The sequence below is a fragment of the Anoplopoma fimbria genome, chromosome 8, assembly GCF_027596085.1.
Source record: "Anoplopoma fimbria isolate UVic2021 breed Golden Eagle Sablefish chromosome 8, Afim_UVic_2022, whole genome shotgun sequence".
Taxonomy (NCBI): Eukaryota; Metazoa; Chordata; class Actinopteri; order Perciformes; family Anoplopomatidae; genus Anoplopoma; species Anoplopoma fimbria.
The window spans coordinates 12453557-12469114 of record NC_072456.1 but is presented as its reverse complement, the minus strand read 5'-3'; the positions used below and the strand labels follow the sequence as shown (position 1 = coordinate 12469114).

The 15558-nt window shown below is 40.7% G+C and overlaps 1 protein-coding gene across 1 annotated transcript in view; it reads right to left on the bottom strand.

Moving 5' to 3' along the window:
* fcho1 (FCH and mu domain containing endocytic adaptor 1) overlaps positions 1–15558 on the bottom strand; it is a 53502-nt gene continuing 37944 nt past the window's right edge. Inside the window, exons 13-27 of the mRNA XM_054602066.1 lie at positions 13945–14138; positions 13084–13108; positions 12838–12894; positions 11733–11784; positions 10725–10849; positions 8455–9546; positions 6005–6111; positions 5503–5698; positions 5257–5371; positions 4340–4495; positions 4122–4254; positions 3331–3527; positions 2385–2449; positions 1182–1349; positions 1–591 (exon numbers count right to left, since the gene is read on the bottom strand). Coding sequence (XP_054458041.1) covers positions 563–591; positions 1182–1349; positions 2385–2449; positions 3331–3527; positions 4122–4254; positions 4340–4495; positions 5257–5371; positions 5503–5698; positions 6005–6111; positions 8455–9546; positions 10725–10849; positions 11733–11784; positions 12838–12894; positions 13084–13108; positions 13945–14138 — 2711 coding nt within the window. The 3' untranslated portion in view covers positions 1–562. The remainder of the gene's footprint in view (positions 592–1181; positions 1350–2384; positions 2450–3330; positions 3528–4121; positions 4255–4339; positions 4496–5256; positions 5372–5502; positions 5699–6004; positions 6112–8454; positions 9547–10724; positions 10850–11732; positions 11785–12837; positions 12895–13083; positions 13109–13944; positions 14139–15558) is intronic.

Genomic DNA, 15558 nt, shown 5'->3' with positions numbered 1-15558 from the left:
TTTATTTTTATCAAACATCAACATCACAAAACCTTTATGTGGAACAAACATCAGATTTACAAACATTTCCTTATTTAAGGTTTGGTGGAAGATATTTCGCTCACAAGTGACTCGTTTGATCTTTTGAGATGCTTCAGAGATTCCTTCCAAACAATATTTACATAATTTAAATATCCTAGTTTCAATGGCAACTCGGTTCCATATAACTTTATATAACATGTTTTCCTTTTCTCTTTAATTCAAGAAAGGTTCTGCCATTAGCTCAGATTGCAGTCTCAGAACACACTGAACAGAGGAGATCAATAGAAAAGAGTTTTCCTCCTGCTAAAGGCAGGACAATTTAGTGTACAACACACAAACGAAATAAGAGGCAAAGGAGAAGAAAAGGCTTGGTCCTAAAACAGCAGGACACTGTCAGAAGTAAGTGCACATTGTCCTTCAAGGCTGAGCTGTCATTCTTCACTTTTATTTTGTTACCACGAATCATCTCTCCTCCGCCGTCCGGCACTGGGGGAAAAAGTGCAAAGTTCTCTGAACCTGCAGTGATGGTTCTTTACACGATTCACAAGGAGCAGCCGGCCATGTACTTCCCTATGAAACAGGAGACACAAAAAGATTTACAAAGAGGAAATGCCTCAGCCTAGAGTTCACATACAGTAAAGTTAAAACATTTCAGCAACTTTATTATTTAGTGAAACTGAATAACCAACATAGAATATTCAGTGTGCTAAAACAATCACCTTTAACAAACTCAAAATTTAATTATGAAATATTACACTAATATTGACTTTTAATGATATTTGTTTTTTTTTTACGACGTTACTTTACTATGACATGTTTATGGAATTTTTTATGGCATGCTATAATATGACTTTTTATGACATACATTGCTAATTTTTCTGCGTTTTTAATAACATTATTTATGACATACTATACTACATATCAGACAACTCAAAACAATCAGCAATTAACTTGAATGAATCACTAGTACATACTATGAAATCACATTATACTGTGGACCAGACTGACTTATACCATCATTAACCATAAATTTATGTCAAATTAAATATTAGTTGATATCAGGAGTTACATTTCTATACACAGGGGGATAAATACACGTGCAGTGTTTGAATAAAATAAAACAGTTTCCTATGTGTATAAGTGTGTGAGTTCAGTATCACCTGTGGCAAATCTCTTCTTGACCAGCGACATGCGGTAGCGGCTGCCCACCAGCTCCACGTCCATGCCAGACAGCGAGGCCCCGGAGCCCACAAACTGAACAGCCAGGCTGGGTGGAGGACCGCGGGGGACCTCCAGGCACTGCCAGCTGGCACACAGAGTCCCTGAGCCTGGGGCAACACCAAATATATTATATATAAATCGTAATAATAATTAACACTTTGATTTTCAAGTATGGTTGTGATTATCATAAAGAAGCAGCTTCTTCGTGCACTTCACAACAGCGCATACTTTAAGTTGTTTGACAAGAAACAGCTTCCTTTTAGTCGTCATCAAGCTGCCATGCGGTTTACAAGAAGTCCAGTAAATAACTTAAATCACTGACTAACACTGCCAGATGTTATTTGTGTAAAGCAGAACTTCTTTTAACATTTTTGTGAGAAAGAAACATTACCTTGATCTCTCAGTCATTTGTCATTGGCTCATAAACCAGAGAAGACTTCTAACTATAAACATTTTACACCCCATTCATCACTGACAACTATGAATAGACTCTTTTTTTCTGTGTTCTCCAAGCCTGCAGCCTCACGTCGAGGTTGTAATATATCATTAGATGAAAAAATCTATGAAATAAAAATGATAAATGTTGGTGTCTGATACATGTAGTAAACCTCAAGCTCAAGCAATTTTATTTAAATTTAGACTTTCCCATTTTAAAATAAAGCTTTGAAAGATTATTTTATACAGCGTCTCTTATCTGTGCACCATTAGCGTTGTGAAACATAATGCACAATCCATTTGACACAAAATGAAAGAGGAACATTTTATGCTTGTCTTTGTGTCAGTGGATGAGACCAGCTGGTACGTTCAAATGCAAATGCTGCTGTCAAAAGGTAATGATACGCCTTCAGACTTTAGCTTTTTCAGGAGAGAAGGATGCGGAATGCAGAGATCTTAATTACTCACTTCTTGTCTGACACAATGTGGAGATGTGAACCCGACAAGAAGGAAATTAAGTAGAAAATAATTCTGGCACTAATTTTAATGAGGCAAATATAAGAATCAGATGGCAGCCTATGAGTGACACAAAACAGGCTGATGACTGAGTATGTGCATCTGTGTGTGTAAGTTTCCCTTTCGTTGTTCAAACAGGGGTAAAAGAACTAAAAGCAAAGAGGAAAAAAAGAGAGCGGCGGCGCTCTGACCTTTGCTGTGGTTGGTCGGGGAGAGGTTTGGTAGTTTCCACAGCAGACGTCTTTCCTCAGCGTTCCTGCAGAAGAAAATAAACAGTCAGTGAGGCCTAACCGGCTTCTCAGTCTACACATTTCATCTATTCCCGTTACATCCCCGTCACTCTCAAGTTCTTAACTGACGTGTTACCAGTGGCAATCAGTCTGTTATTTTTAGAGCAGTAACCAAAGATTATTTTTGTTAGCAATTAATCTGTTTATTATTTTCTACTGTATTTTCTAACCGCTTTTTATTTGTTGGATCAATTCTCAGTTAACACAGTGACAAAAACCCAGAGAACAATAGTATAGACATTATTAGTCCCCAGAGGACGAATCCTACTGACCTTTGTGATCCTCTGACTTTTCCTCTAGTGCCACCATTAGGTTGACATTTGTCCTTGTCAGTGAAATATCTTGACAACTTGTAGATGGATTGCCCTTTAAATTTGGTACACACATTCATGTCCCCCTGAGGACTCACTGTTATAACCTTTCATGATCGTCAATCTTTTCCTCTAGCACCATCATCAAGTCGTTTTAATTTGTCCAATACGTTGATTGATACTGTTTTGATTAATTTGAATATAGTTTTGGGTTTTGGAGTGTTGGTCTAACAATGTCATTTTTCAATACTTTGACATTTTATAGAACAAGCGATTAATTAAGAAAATGATCAACAGATTACTCAATAACAAAAACAAGCGCCCTTAAGTGCATAATATTAAAATACATTCAACCGTGATGAAGACTTGTGTGGTTATATTATGATTACATGGTCAATTTATAATTCTATTTGTGCATTACAAATGATCTAATCAAGTCCATAACAGGGCAGACCAATGTTCTGGTTACAGGCAACTGACAGTCATCAGTCCACAGAAACTGCTCATTATGCATCCATTATCACACCATCACTCACCAGGAGGCGGGAGGCTGGCACTGTAGATCTGTGGCAGTGTGGTCTAGTGGCAGCAGCACCTGGACAGCGGCGAGCTGGGTGGAGGGCGCGGTGGCGGGGCAGCAGTGGTAATCCAGGGAGACCCGGGTCACTGTGCCGCTGCGTTGACACTCTGCAGACAGAAGGAGGGGAGCCCTACCCGGGTCCTGAGATGACACCTGAGGAAGACAATTTTAGTTTAAATGGGTTAAAGACAAAATGAAGATTCCAGAGCATGTTTCGTGGCATCCTCAGGTTGTATAAATTTGATTTAAGTAAACTGAAGGAATAGATTTGGTAACACTTTATTTTTTTATTGTCAAAAAGTTTTTGAGAACAGTATGTAATATTTTAAAATGCAAGCAACTATGATGACTGGTACCAAATTTACAGTTAAATAGAGAAAGTTTCCATGTAAAACACAACAGGCCTCAAGTCAGAGCACAGAAGAAATGTGATATTTGTCTACAAGGAAAAGTTAAATTCAAAAGATATTAAGAATTAAGTTTCCAATAATAAACGGATAGTGAATGAAGATTTACTTAAAAGGAGCTTTTCTTTCAAGTAAATTCCTGTTCCCCAATAAACTTCTGTAAAAATGTGTGTATTAGGGACCTGACAAAACGGAGCATCATTGAATATTTATTAACTTTTAAAAAACACCATCCAACATAGCTTAAATTAATTGTGCGACTAATATGGAGAATTGTATTATTATTGCCCAAATATGCAGAAAAAAATGGTTAGAGAGAATACTCATTTTGAATCCTGACCTGATACTTGAGCAGTGCTATGTTGTAGTACGAGGCCTGAGGGTTGAGTTCAGCCTCCCTCTGCAGGTAGAGCTGCAGAGCCTGCATGTTGAACCAGAAGTCTCTGGTGTCTGGGTCACTCTGAGACGGATCACTGTAGACACACAGAGGCAGGACTGTAAAGGATTGCATTACAGTTAAAAACTCAGTTGTGTCTCAACATGCTGGCGGCAGCTGACCTGTAGAGCAGCTTTTGATTTGGCAGGAAGTGATCGATCTTTGAGATGTTGACAAGTCTGAAGCTGAGAACTGGAACGTTGAGGTTGGCTGTGAAAATCCGGATGATGCCGGCAGGGAAGGACATCGTCAGGTCTCCTGTGATCTTCACCAGACAGCTGGAGAAGGAAACACAAGTTTAAATGAATCCTGTTAACAAATGGCCCAAAAATAGAAATACAATTAGAACCCCACCAGTCGATGCAGCAGAATCAGAGATATAATTATTTTTAATTCCACGTACTCTTCTTCCTTTTTACCCACAATGCAACTCCACGGTCGACAGTTCCATTGGAGATTCAGGTGTGTTATGCTAGTAACGGCTAATGTAGCCTCGGGCCGATAGCATCAAGCAGAGATGAGGTGGAAGCTTCAGAGGTCTGATAATCTCACCTCGTTCTTACTCCACACCACCAGATTCTTTCTATAGCAACCTTAAAAAGTTAGTCTTCAGACCCCACCAATGATGACTCAAGTGACATCACTTAAAGCTCCCTCTGGAGATACATGTGCAGTAAAGACCCTGCGAGAGTCTGATTGCAGCCGTGAGGGGGCGTTCCTGTAGAGCATGACAGGAACATCACGTCATGACATGTAGATGGTGTCTTTGACTGACACGAACAGAACAATAAAGCTACTGGGCAAAAAGAAAAGTCAGTAGTGACTTTGAGTTCCTAATCTACGTAAACCAATGATCTTTATGTGATTATGTTCATGTCATTCTCTACAGGAACGCCGCCCCTCGGCTGCATTCAGACACGTCTCTAAAACTCTGCAAGACCTGTAAACAGACTTTGAAGGGCAAAATCAGAGTTCTTTCTTAAGAGCAGAGAATGTACTTGTTTTTCTGTGATCTTGAAAAAAAGGATTTCATGCTGACCGGTTGTGTTGACCACCCTTGAAGTAGGCATTGATATATTCTGTTATGGCCGCTGCCACCGGCCAGGCCTCCTGTATGCTGAGCGAAATGGGACTGGGACCTCGTGACAGGTGCACTGCGGAGAACAAATGTGATAATCATGCTGTTATTATAGTGATTTTTTCATGAATTAAGTCACCATTAAAGGAATAGTTAGAAATTTTGCTATCCTGTAGTGAAACGTTCTATCCTTGTGCTCAGGCTTACACTGTCTTGGTTGGTGGTCCTTGTGCTGGTAAGGCAGAGGTGAGGCTTGTCCTGCTCTGGCGGGACTCGACGCTCGGTTTTGACCCCTCAAGTCGTTGTCCCTGGTATGAGGACCCCACTCACTGGGGCTGGAGGAGGAGGAGGAGGTGAGGGAAGGGCTGGGCTCCGGCAGCGGGGAGGAGCAGAGAGAACGGGACTGAAACACAAGAAATGGCAATATTGGCAAAATTTTCATATAGAACACTTAATGATCAGGGGGGACTGTTATCAGTTAAAAAGTTTACATGAATTTGGTTAAAATGTGAGAACCATCAGAAAGGTAATATTGATACAAAATGAAAAGACTATTATATTGGAGTGAGTTGATTAAAAGAGTTTTCCTTTTTCATTGGTTATGTTCATCATTTTGAAACTCTTCATATTTAAATAATACAAGAGTATCAGGGCGAACATAATGTTAAGAAAATATAAATTTATTAAATTAGCTGAGCTGTTAACTTACTCTCTCGCAGCCGCTGAGTCGGCCTGACGTCCTCTTAGCTCGGGTTGCTCTTGGAAGAGCAGCTGCAACCACTTCAGTTGTGTCCTGTCTGAAGTTGTGCTTGGACCCTTACAAACACATCAAAACATCAAGCTGAAATCTCACAGTAAAACAGATTATAAAAGACAGGCGTCCTCTAAAATCAGTCAGAAGTCGTGTTCAGAACAGATGGAGACGTGCTGAACAAGCCGCGCTGCCAAATACAAGCTGGCACAAACATAATCACATTTTATTTGTATTGGATTAATTGAGGGATTTAGCATCCTGTTGGTATCTGAATATTCTTCAAAGAGATTTTCCACTCTTTGTGCCTCACCAGTCTTCCACAAGTTGCTAAATTGAAGTTTCGAGTACTAACAATAGGCATGTTTGTTTTTTATGTTCATTATGATCAATTTTGGGGAGTGGCTTGGGAGGGAGGCCTGATGGGACTGTTCAGTGTTGCCGACTTTGCGACTTTATCCATGATTTAGCGACTAGTGCGGCTAGCTACATTCATCGGAAAAGAGTTTGCAGCACTTAGCTGTGTGTTTTGGTTGGATACATTTTTTAATCTGGTGTGCTCTTGCTGGTTTTTCCAATGTTACTGACCCCAGCTTTAATTAGTTGAGTACACAACAGTGGATGGAATTTCAGAGTCAGAGTTTTCGATTTTGATATACTTCTCAAGTGCAAGGACTTTAAAGTATGATTTATAACTCTAATCCTTACAAAATCATTTGCGAATAAGGATTTTTTATGAATCAATTATGAATCGATTTTTGAAAATAGTGGAATAATGACATTTTTTTTTTACACAATCACAATTTCCTGAAGCCCAGTGCAATGACCAGGAGTTCGAAATTCAAAGATATCTAGTTTACTATCACTAAAACATAAAAAAGCAGCAAATCCTCACATTTTTAAACAAAGATCCAGGTCATGTTTAGCCTTTCTGCTTGAAAATCTTGGATGATTAATCAATAAAAAATAGTTTCTGTTGATTCAGCAATTCATCAACTCAACGTTTTAGCTCCAAAATCAGTGCGTCATCATCACTCTGTCAAACTGTGATTAAATAATACTCAGCGGACTGATAACCATAAAACTATCCCAGCTAAGGGTTTCTGTTCTCATCGAGGTAATATGCTTTAAAAAAAATGTATTTATACATTAATTTATTAATAAAAGAGGGGTTTAGCTGAATAAGCCCTAAATGAATGACTGAGCAGGATGGAAAGATTAGGCTTCATATTGACTAATTAAAAAGGCTGCCTCAATGCAGACGTGTGCTCTTATTGGAAATCTGAATTTAACTGATGAAGTTCAGAATAAAGAGTGAACGTACTGCATTGTAAATGAAAATGTTTTTATTCATAGAACCGTTCTGAAAGTTCTGGTTAGACGGTTTTGTTTATTAAAGCGGTAAATCTTAAATATTAATTTATCATAATTAGCATTTTCAGTTATTATGACTGGTTGGATTACAGCTTGGGAATTATGTGAATTTTGTAAACAGCTAAAACACCAGATTTGAATGATTGATTGTGGCGCTGAGCTCCTTGTAAAGGCACTGGCTGTCTCTGGTCTTGACTACTGCAACGCCCTTCTGAAGGGACTGCCAGCATGCACAGCAAAACTCACTCACTCTACTTTTCATTACTCTCCACTGGCTCCCTGTTGCTGCTCGCATTAAGCTCAAGTTGTTAATGATCACCTGTAAGTGTTATATATATATATATATATATATATATTATGTTATATAAGTGTGTATATAGTGGCCACTAGCACAGCACCCACCTAGCTCATTCAGTACGATCTGTCATTTTACAAATAGTTTTTAAGACATACCTCTTCTCTTCTTACTCATTTAATATCATTTTTGTCTCTCTCTCTCTCCTTTTTCTATCTATCTCTCTCTTGAAAACTTTAACTTTCTATGCACCTATGTGTTACCTCATACACCTTCAGCTTTGTGATATTTGTGTTCGTTGGAACATGCAACTGAATGTTGCAGTAATTAGGCGTCTCCTTGATCTACTGTGGCTTGGATTGTACCTCATTTGTATGTTGCTTTGGAAATAGATAAATGTCTATGTATGGGAGAGATAGCATCCTATGACTCTATTTCAGATTAAAAGAAAGTTTCCTGTTTGGACTCTGACTTAGATTTCAATCATAGCTAAGAACCTCATGTGATTGTGACATATTTATTATATGTCATTTCATCATATTGTTAACTGGGTATTTCCCTTTTGTTTTTACCTTATTTTTTATTATTTTATAAAAAAACATTATGTATGTAATATATTATTATATTAATATTTGGTATGTCTACTCTTGTAACCCTGAAAAAAGGAAAAGATCAACTTGCTGCCAACCTCACAAAAAATTAATGGCCAAAAAAATGTATAATTAAAAAAGATCAGTACCCTTGTGCGAGCCGATACTGCATGATATGGGAGTGCTCAAATCCAGGCAGTCTTGATCCTTATCTGTGGAAAAACACAGATCCTCCTGTGGTCCTGAATGCCTTGTGAGTGGAGGGGCGTTCCTGCGTGGCTCACCGTCTGATGACCGATGTTTCCTCCTCTCCCCACCTCCCTCTCCTTTCCCTCCTCCTTCCTGTGTTTTGGAGCTGCTCTGCCCTCCAGAGACACTTTCACTGAACGGGTTGTGGAAAGAGTTCCAGTGAATCAGCTCCTTCTTGGGCTGAGCTGTGGGCAAAGGGCTTGAATTGGCATTGACTACCAGCCTATTGCTATTGGTAGAGCCAACACCACCAACGCTGCTGCTGCTGCTGCTGTGTAGAGGGATTAACCCAGCTGCTGCAGCCAGCGTCGACTGGTGCGTTGGGCTGCCAATCATCGTGATCGCAAACGGGTCATCAGAAGTGATAGGAGGAGGGAGGCTCTGGTCTCGTTTCCTGTCTCTGTTTTTGCGATTAGAGGAGGATGAAGAGGAGGAGGAGGAGGAGGTTGGGAGTGTCTTGGTGTCGGTGAGGGCGATGGAGAATGGGTCCCCTCGCACATCCATACCCCTGCCCTCCTGGGTTGTGCGAGGCGGTGGGCGCGCCCAGGCGTCAGACAGGTTTAATGTCTCCTGGGTGACGCCCCTCTCAAACGCAGCGAGGAAGGGGTCCTCGGGGGGGATGTGTTTGCAGTTCCACACTGTTGACTCCACCTCGGGCGGGGGGAGGGACTGGGAGAAAGCAGGGAACCGAATAGATGAAGGGTCCATATCTGGGGGGACACGAGAGGGACGAGACGAGGCGACGGACCAGACGCTGACAGGGTCCTCCTGCATGTGAGGACTCCGACCAGGGGAGGGGTCACGGAAAACAGAGAGGAAAGGGTCCACAGGTCGTCCAAGTGTTTGCATCTGCTCTTTACTCTGTGACACAGGAGGCCAAGCCGCCCAACCCACCGGCTCAGGGGAGGGCCCAAGAGGCTGATGGGAAGGGGAGTCCAGGCCAGAGTCTTCGACGTTCTCCGGAGAGGAGGAGTCGGACGAGAAGGCAGCATCTGTCACACCAAACACATTACAGGGAATCATAACAGTGCAGAACATCAGAGGTGATCAACACCAGTCGGAAACAGAGAACTCAGTGGTTAATTCAACTTTCAGTACTGAAAAGAAAAATAAGTAAAACTCAATTTACCACAGGATATTACATTTGGAAAAATGGGGTTCATATTATATTCGAGGACTACACATTTAAATATTCATGAAAGTTATAGTACCAAGAAACCTCAGAGACCTCTTTATCAACCTCTTTCAGGCAGCTACAGCCTACATTTCTTTAGTTTCCTGCAGGCTAGAAATGTTGTTACGCAGTCTCTGGTTCAGTTTGACACGTTAACCCTAGTTTGACACATTACCTACCTATAAACATCTGATATCCCAATCTATTTTATTCATCTAATGGAGGCTTAGAAATTGGTATGATGAACTTTGGGATGATGGGATGGAGGATTAAAGACTTCCATTAATAAGAGACTTCAGCTAGTACGCTGTCAAAGACCAGACTTGATAGGATGGTAGGACAAATGTATACAAAGACTCATCTTTTCTGGGTTTGGGAGGAAATATTTCATTTATTTAGTATAGTTATTGGGAAACAAATTGATCCAGACATTTGTGCTTTTTTGTTTTTCTAAACGTTTCCTAAAAGTGCCATAAGAGACCCAGCAGGTTTAATGTTCTGTATGATTATAGCTAGAGGAGAATGGAAATCAACCTCCACTCCTTGTTTTAAAAAGTGGCTCACTGATGTGATTTCTTTGCCTGTATTTGGAGAAGATTAAGTACTCCTTATCTAACTCATACTGTACATTTGGGGTCCATTTATTGAATATATCACAAAGCAAATTGACTCAGCTGCAACTAAGTAGCGTTTATTTAGTTATGTTGCTTAATGTACAGTTTATGGACTGTGACAATGTACAGATATGCTTTGACTGTTTGCTACTCTGGCAACCTTTTTTGTTTTTGTTTGGTTTGGTTTCTATTTTATGTCGGTGGGTGTATAGGGGTGGGGGGCCCGTGTGTCATTGACTCTTGTTTGTGTTTTTGTTTATACTTATTCTAAAAGTTCAAAATGAAATTGAAAAAGTTCGTTTTCAACAAAAAGTCCCGTAAAAAGGGATGATTGACTTATATTTATATCAATATGAACAGAAAGAAAATATATAACTCTTACATTCAGAGGCACCAAAAGCGCTCTGCTCTCTGATTTGTTCCCGACTGTCAAAGCTTTTGGACTTGAAGGCCGACTCCAGCGGTGGTCCGAACAGACTGTCTGAACCAGATGCTGTTGAACTCAACCTGGTGACGAAACAAGAAGGGAAAGAGAAAGAAAATCAGGGAGAGTAAAGGAGTGACTGAGGGAGCGATGAGGAGGAGAGGTGATAAAGTGAGAACAAACGTGTGGGAAGGCCTCCTTTGCTCAACTGAAAGAGAAATATGGCAAATAGCATAGAGAGCGCTATTCAGCTCCCACAAAGAAATCTTTAAGAAACTTAGGAGGCGGCTCTTTGGGTAGAAATCTCAGATGAGGACTGGAATAAGTGCCTGAAGAATAGAAACTCGAGTTTTATTAATTAAAGCACCAGCTTATCTATTTTTAAAGGAAGTTTATAGATCACACTACTCCTGTGTCAAACTAATTTCACCCTTCAGTCTCTTCAACCTGCCCTACATGTAAATGTGCAGATGGATCATGCACAAAGCTCAATAAATTCATACAAATGCAATTTTGCCTAGAAATAGCCAATCCTGGTTGGTCACAACACATCGTGGTCTTGAACAATGGCACTAAAATAAAGCTTGGTAAGAACATTGTGAGCCTGTGGAACAAAGATGCTGTACCTGTATTCAAAAGCTGGTAAGCTGTAATTACTCACTGTATTATTATTAGGTGCTCTGTCAGTATTTCAACTTTAATCAATTAAAAGTAAACGTTGGTGCTCTACTTGAGCTGCAGAGGAATTGAAGACAGAGCAGAGAACAGTGAGAGAAGTTGGGCGACGAAGGTAAGACTGGCATATGGTCAAAAATAAAACAAAGATGGTGACAGTGGAGAGACTGTGAGGAGGAAACCTGCTTCAAACCTCTGAAAAGGCTTGATGCAATTTAACCTCCAAATATGTCCACCTCTCTGCACCACTCAGAGACAGACAAGAGATATGAAGAGCTAGAGCAATCTCACCTGCTGTGATCAGGACTGGAGGTGGACCTGCGTAGGCCCTCCTGCTCTCCATCTGCAACGACACACACACACACACACACACACACACACACACACACACACGCACACGCACACACACACACACACACACACACACACACACACACACACACACACACACACACACAATGAGTGGGTCAGCGCAGAGAATCTACCCTAATCAGGACTAATTAGCAGCATGGTGTTCTTCGTCACAGCGTTGATGGGAGGCTGAGGCCGACTGAGATGGGACGACATGAGGGAAAACCCATTAGCCAGTACCTTCTCTGTGATAAATACCAGCCATTAGACCGGTCTCACTCAGCTCCAGCTGCTGCTGCTGCTGTCGCTGCAGAGCAACCGTTTTAATCAGACGCTCATCGTTAATCCTGCTGCCTCTGGACTCATGAGAGAGAGACTCCCCGCTGCTTTGAAGCAGCAGGTTGTAGCCTCCAGCCTAACCTACTGGCAGCTAACAAACCTCTCGGTGATAAAACACGCTGTGGAGCACGAGCAGAGGACCGGGTGTGACTAATGGACGGTGGCTGTTCATGCAAGGTCAACCAGAGAAGAGATTTTCTGTCTAGAGGGAACCATGGCTACACAGGCCGGAGGTAGAGAGATGCTGCAGGAAGGAAAAATGACTTTAATCCTGCAGATGTGATTCTGGGCGAGCGTGTGTGAGAAATGCTCTTCATCTTTTTCGATTTAACCACAAACAAATGTAAGGATAGAAACTTCAAACCTCCATTGCAGGCAACATGACAGACTTTAACATTAGATGACTGAAGATAATCTCATATCATTACAGTACAGATTGGCACAAAATTAAAACTAATTCTAAACTAATAATTATTTTGTTCAGATTATTTTCTTGATAGTCAATTCATCTTTTGGTCTATAGAACACCAAAAAATTGCTAAAAACAATCCTATTACAAAGTCCCAGAGCCCAATTTCCCATATATCAAAATAGTTGCAGACTCATTTCCAGATTAATCATCGTTCCACACTATGCAAAAATATATAGAAAGGAGAGCTTGACAGACAGATAGATATTGAAAATTAGAGACTAAAGCCAGACTTACCCCTGTGGGAGCCACCTTCGCCGTCTTCTGATCGACCTCCTGCGGTACTCGAGTTTCCTGCAGAGACACAACAGAACAGAACCGCTTTCAGAAGTCTGTACTATACGATACAGCACACAGACTACAACCTATGGTATATTTTTCTTTGCTTTATGGTGTAGGAAAGAGATTTGTCACTGATTAACAAACACAAAAAATGACTCCAAAAACAGAGAAAAACATTCATACAAATTTGGTTGAACTTACTGGAGAGATGCCGCTTGGTTGACACCTGAAAGTCAAGAGAGGGGGACAGATGGGTCAATACAGTGGACTCATGTTAAAGAAAAAGGTTGGTGTTATTCTATATGTTTGTTATTTTCAAAAAATCCCATGAAAAGACAGAAAGAGACAAAACAGTGAATGAGTCCCTAAGAACTTTCTGACTCCCCTGTATTGTCTGTGGTGCTCAGCTTTATGGCTACGTTCTTAATTATGAAAACAAAGACATATTTTCTTACAACAGCTGAACACTGTAGATTTTGGTCCGTCAAACAGGAATAAATAGTGCTTGTTCAGGGTTATTTTCAGCTGCAAATGAACATGCATTTAGGTCTGTACTGGGTATTTAAGCAGCAGGGCTCAAAATAAAATATAGAGCGCATGTTTATTGCAATTAAGGGACATGTCTCCTAGTGGAACAGTGATGTGTTTTAATAGTTATTGGACAAAAAGAGGATGAACAAGATATATTGGGCTTTGGCTACACAGGCAAGAAACCTAAAATTATACTGCAAGGATTATCCTTTAACATGTAAAGTTAATTTCTTATCCATTTTGACATTAGAAAAGGTTTAGATCTGAGCGTGGAGTTTCATTGTAGACCTTGAGGACGGATTATTTGAGGTAAATATTTAAAAAATGAGGTACATGTGGCTACATCCAGTAGCTACATTCAGTTTCTTCAGGGGAATCTAGATCAGAGAATAGCTTAGTAAGAGGAACCTGAATTAATAAAATTTACCACACAGTGTTTGATTTCTGCATATTGGGAAAAATGATCCGGTCTTCTCAGAGGGATCCAGAAAAACACACAGAACATGACAGAAACACCAAAACAAACACAACCTGTTGCCGGACCACTCTGTTTGGCGGCAAAGTGAGCGCCCCAACGGTGGCTTTCAGCTCTTTCTCTGTGGCAGCGGAGTTGCTGCGACTGCTGCTGGCGACCGGTCTGATCTGGATGTGGAACTTCTTGGGCTCCTCGTCGTCAAAGTCCGAGTCACTGGAGTAGAAGTTGTTCTCCTTCTCCTCAGAGCAGCGTAAAGAGGAGAAGATGGTCAAGGAGAACAAGCTCATACTGTATGTAAGAAATGAAAAGTGATGCTGTTTGGCAAGAACACATCAAGATAGGAAAGCATTTGTGGCTATCAGAGAGACAAAGACAGGGCCCTGTTTAGGATACGGTTACAATATGTAACGGTTGTTTTGGCTCAAATTTCCCCACAGAGTTTCAATATGCAAAACTCTTAATGCAAATGTAAACTGCTGATTTGATGCTTTGACAACAGTACTGCGTGAAGTTTTGCTTAATTTTTTTTCTTTGTGCTATGTAAGACATTGAGGACAAAATTAACAAAATTGCAAAGCAATTTTAAAATACTGCAGAATCCAACAAGAACAATATTCAAAAATAAAATTAATATGAGACTGAAAATAGTTTAGAGTACATTCAAAACCAGCAGATGCTGCTCATCGGTGAATATTACTATTTCGACAAATGCTGTGACTTCCTTGAAGAGCAAATAGAGAAATTTTGAGTCACTGTAAGACTGAATCAGGGGAAATGTAGGCAAGCAGAGTGCCGTGTAAGACAGACAGATATGAAAACAGAATTCAGAAAGACCGCAGAGTGTGCAGGAGGCGACCGCTGCAGAGCTTCAAATAGCCAAACTGCCACATCCTGCAATCCTGCATCACCCCAATAAAAGTCACCTCCCCTTCCTCTTTGTTTGGACTGCACTCTGCTGCACGTGGAACAGTTGCGTCACGTCATGTGAAGTGTGTTTGTGTTTATTAGAAGATTCAGATAAACTGAGGGACGTCTGCAGCATGAGGGCGTTTTAATGAATGTGAACCATTTATTCTGAGCAGGCGGAGGTCTCGATGCGCAGGATGACAAAGTCAGGAAGAATTGTTATCTCGGAGCTGTCAGGACGGAGAGCTGTTACTGATAAATGGATCAGGGCTGGAGTGTTAGGTTAGGAGGACAATTCATTCATATCCCATGCAGGCGTTTACCTCGTCTCTACTTAAATAGGGGGAAGCATCGAGTCATTCGCGTCAACAAATAGGTTAGAGACCTTTATTGTTGTCTAGAGTGCAACAGTTAATGAGGCCATGAATGTGGACATTTGTGTTAATAAATTGTTTAAACCCACCTCTTACCTCCAACCCTCTGATTACGCTTCATTTAAAAATGCCTCCATCTCAACTGGTTGCCTTTTGTTGAAACATAAACACAAATGCTCCCATACTGGACACAAGGAATGATTTAATAAGTATTAAAAATATGTGAATCACCTGTTGAAGACTTCTGGGAGATTTTAGACCTATATGTTGAACGACACTCTTCATCACCATCATCAAAAAAACGTAAGACTTATTATCATCTAACAGAGCTCCAGCGGCTCGGAGAATTTATGCCAAGGAGCTTTGAACCCTTGTTTTTCCTTTAATTTG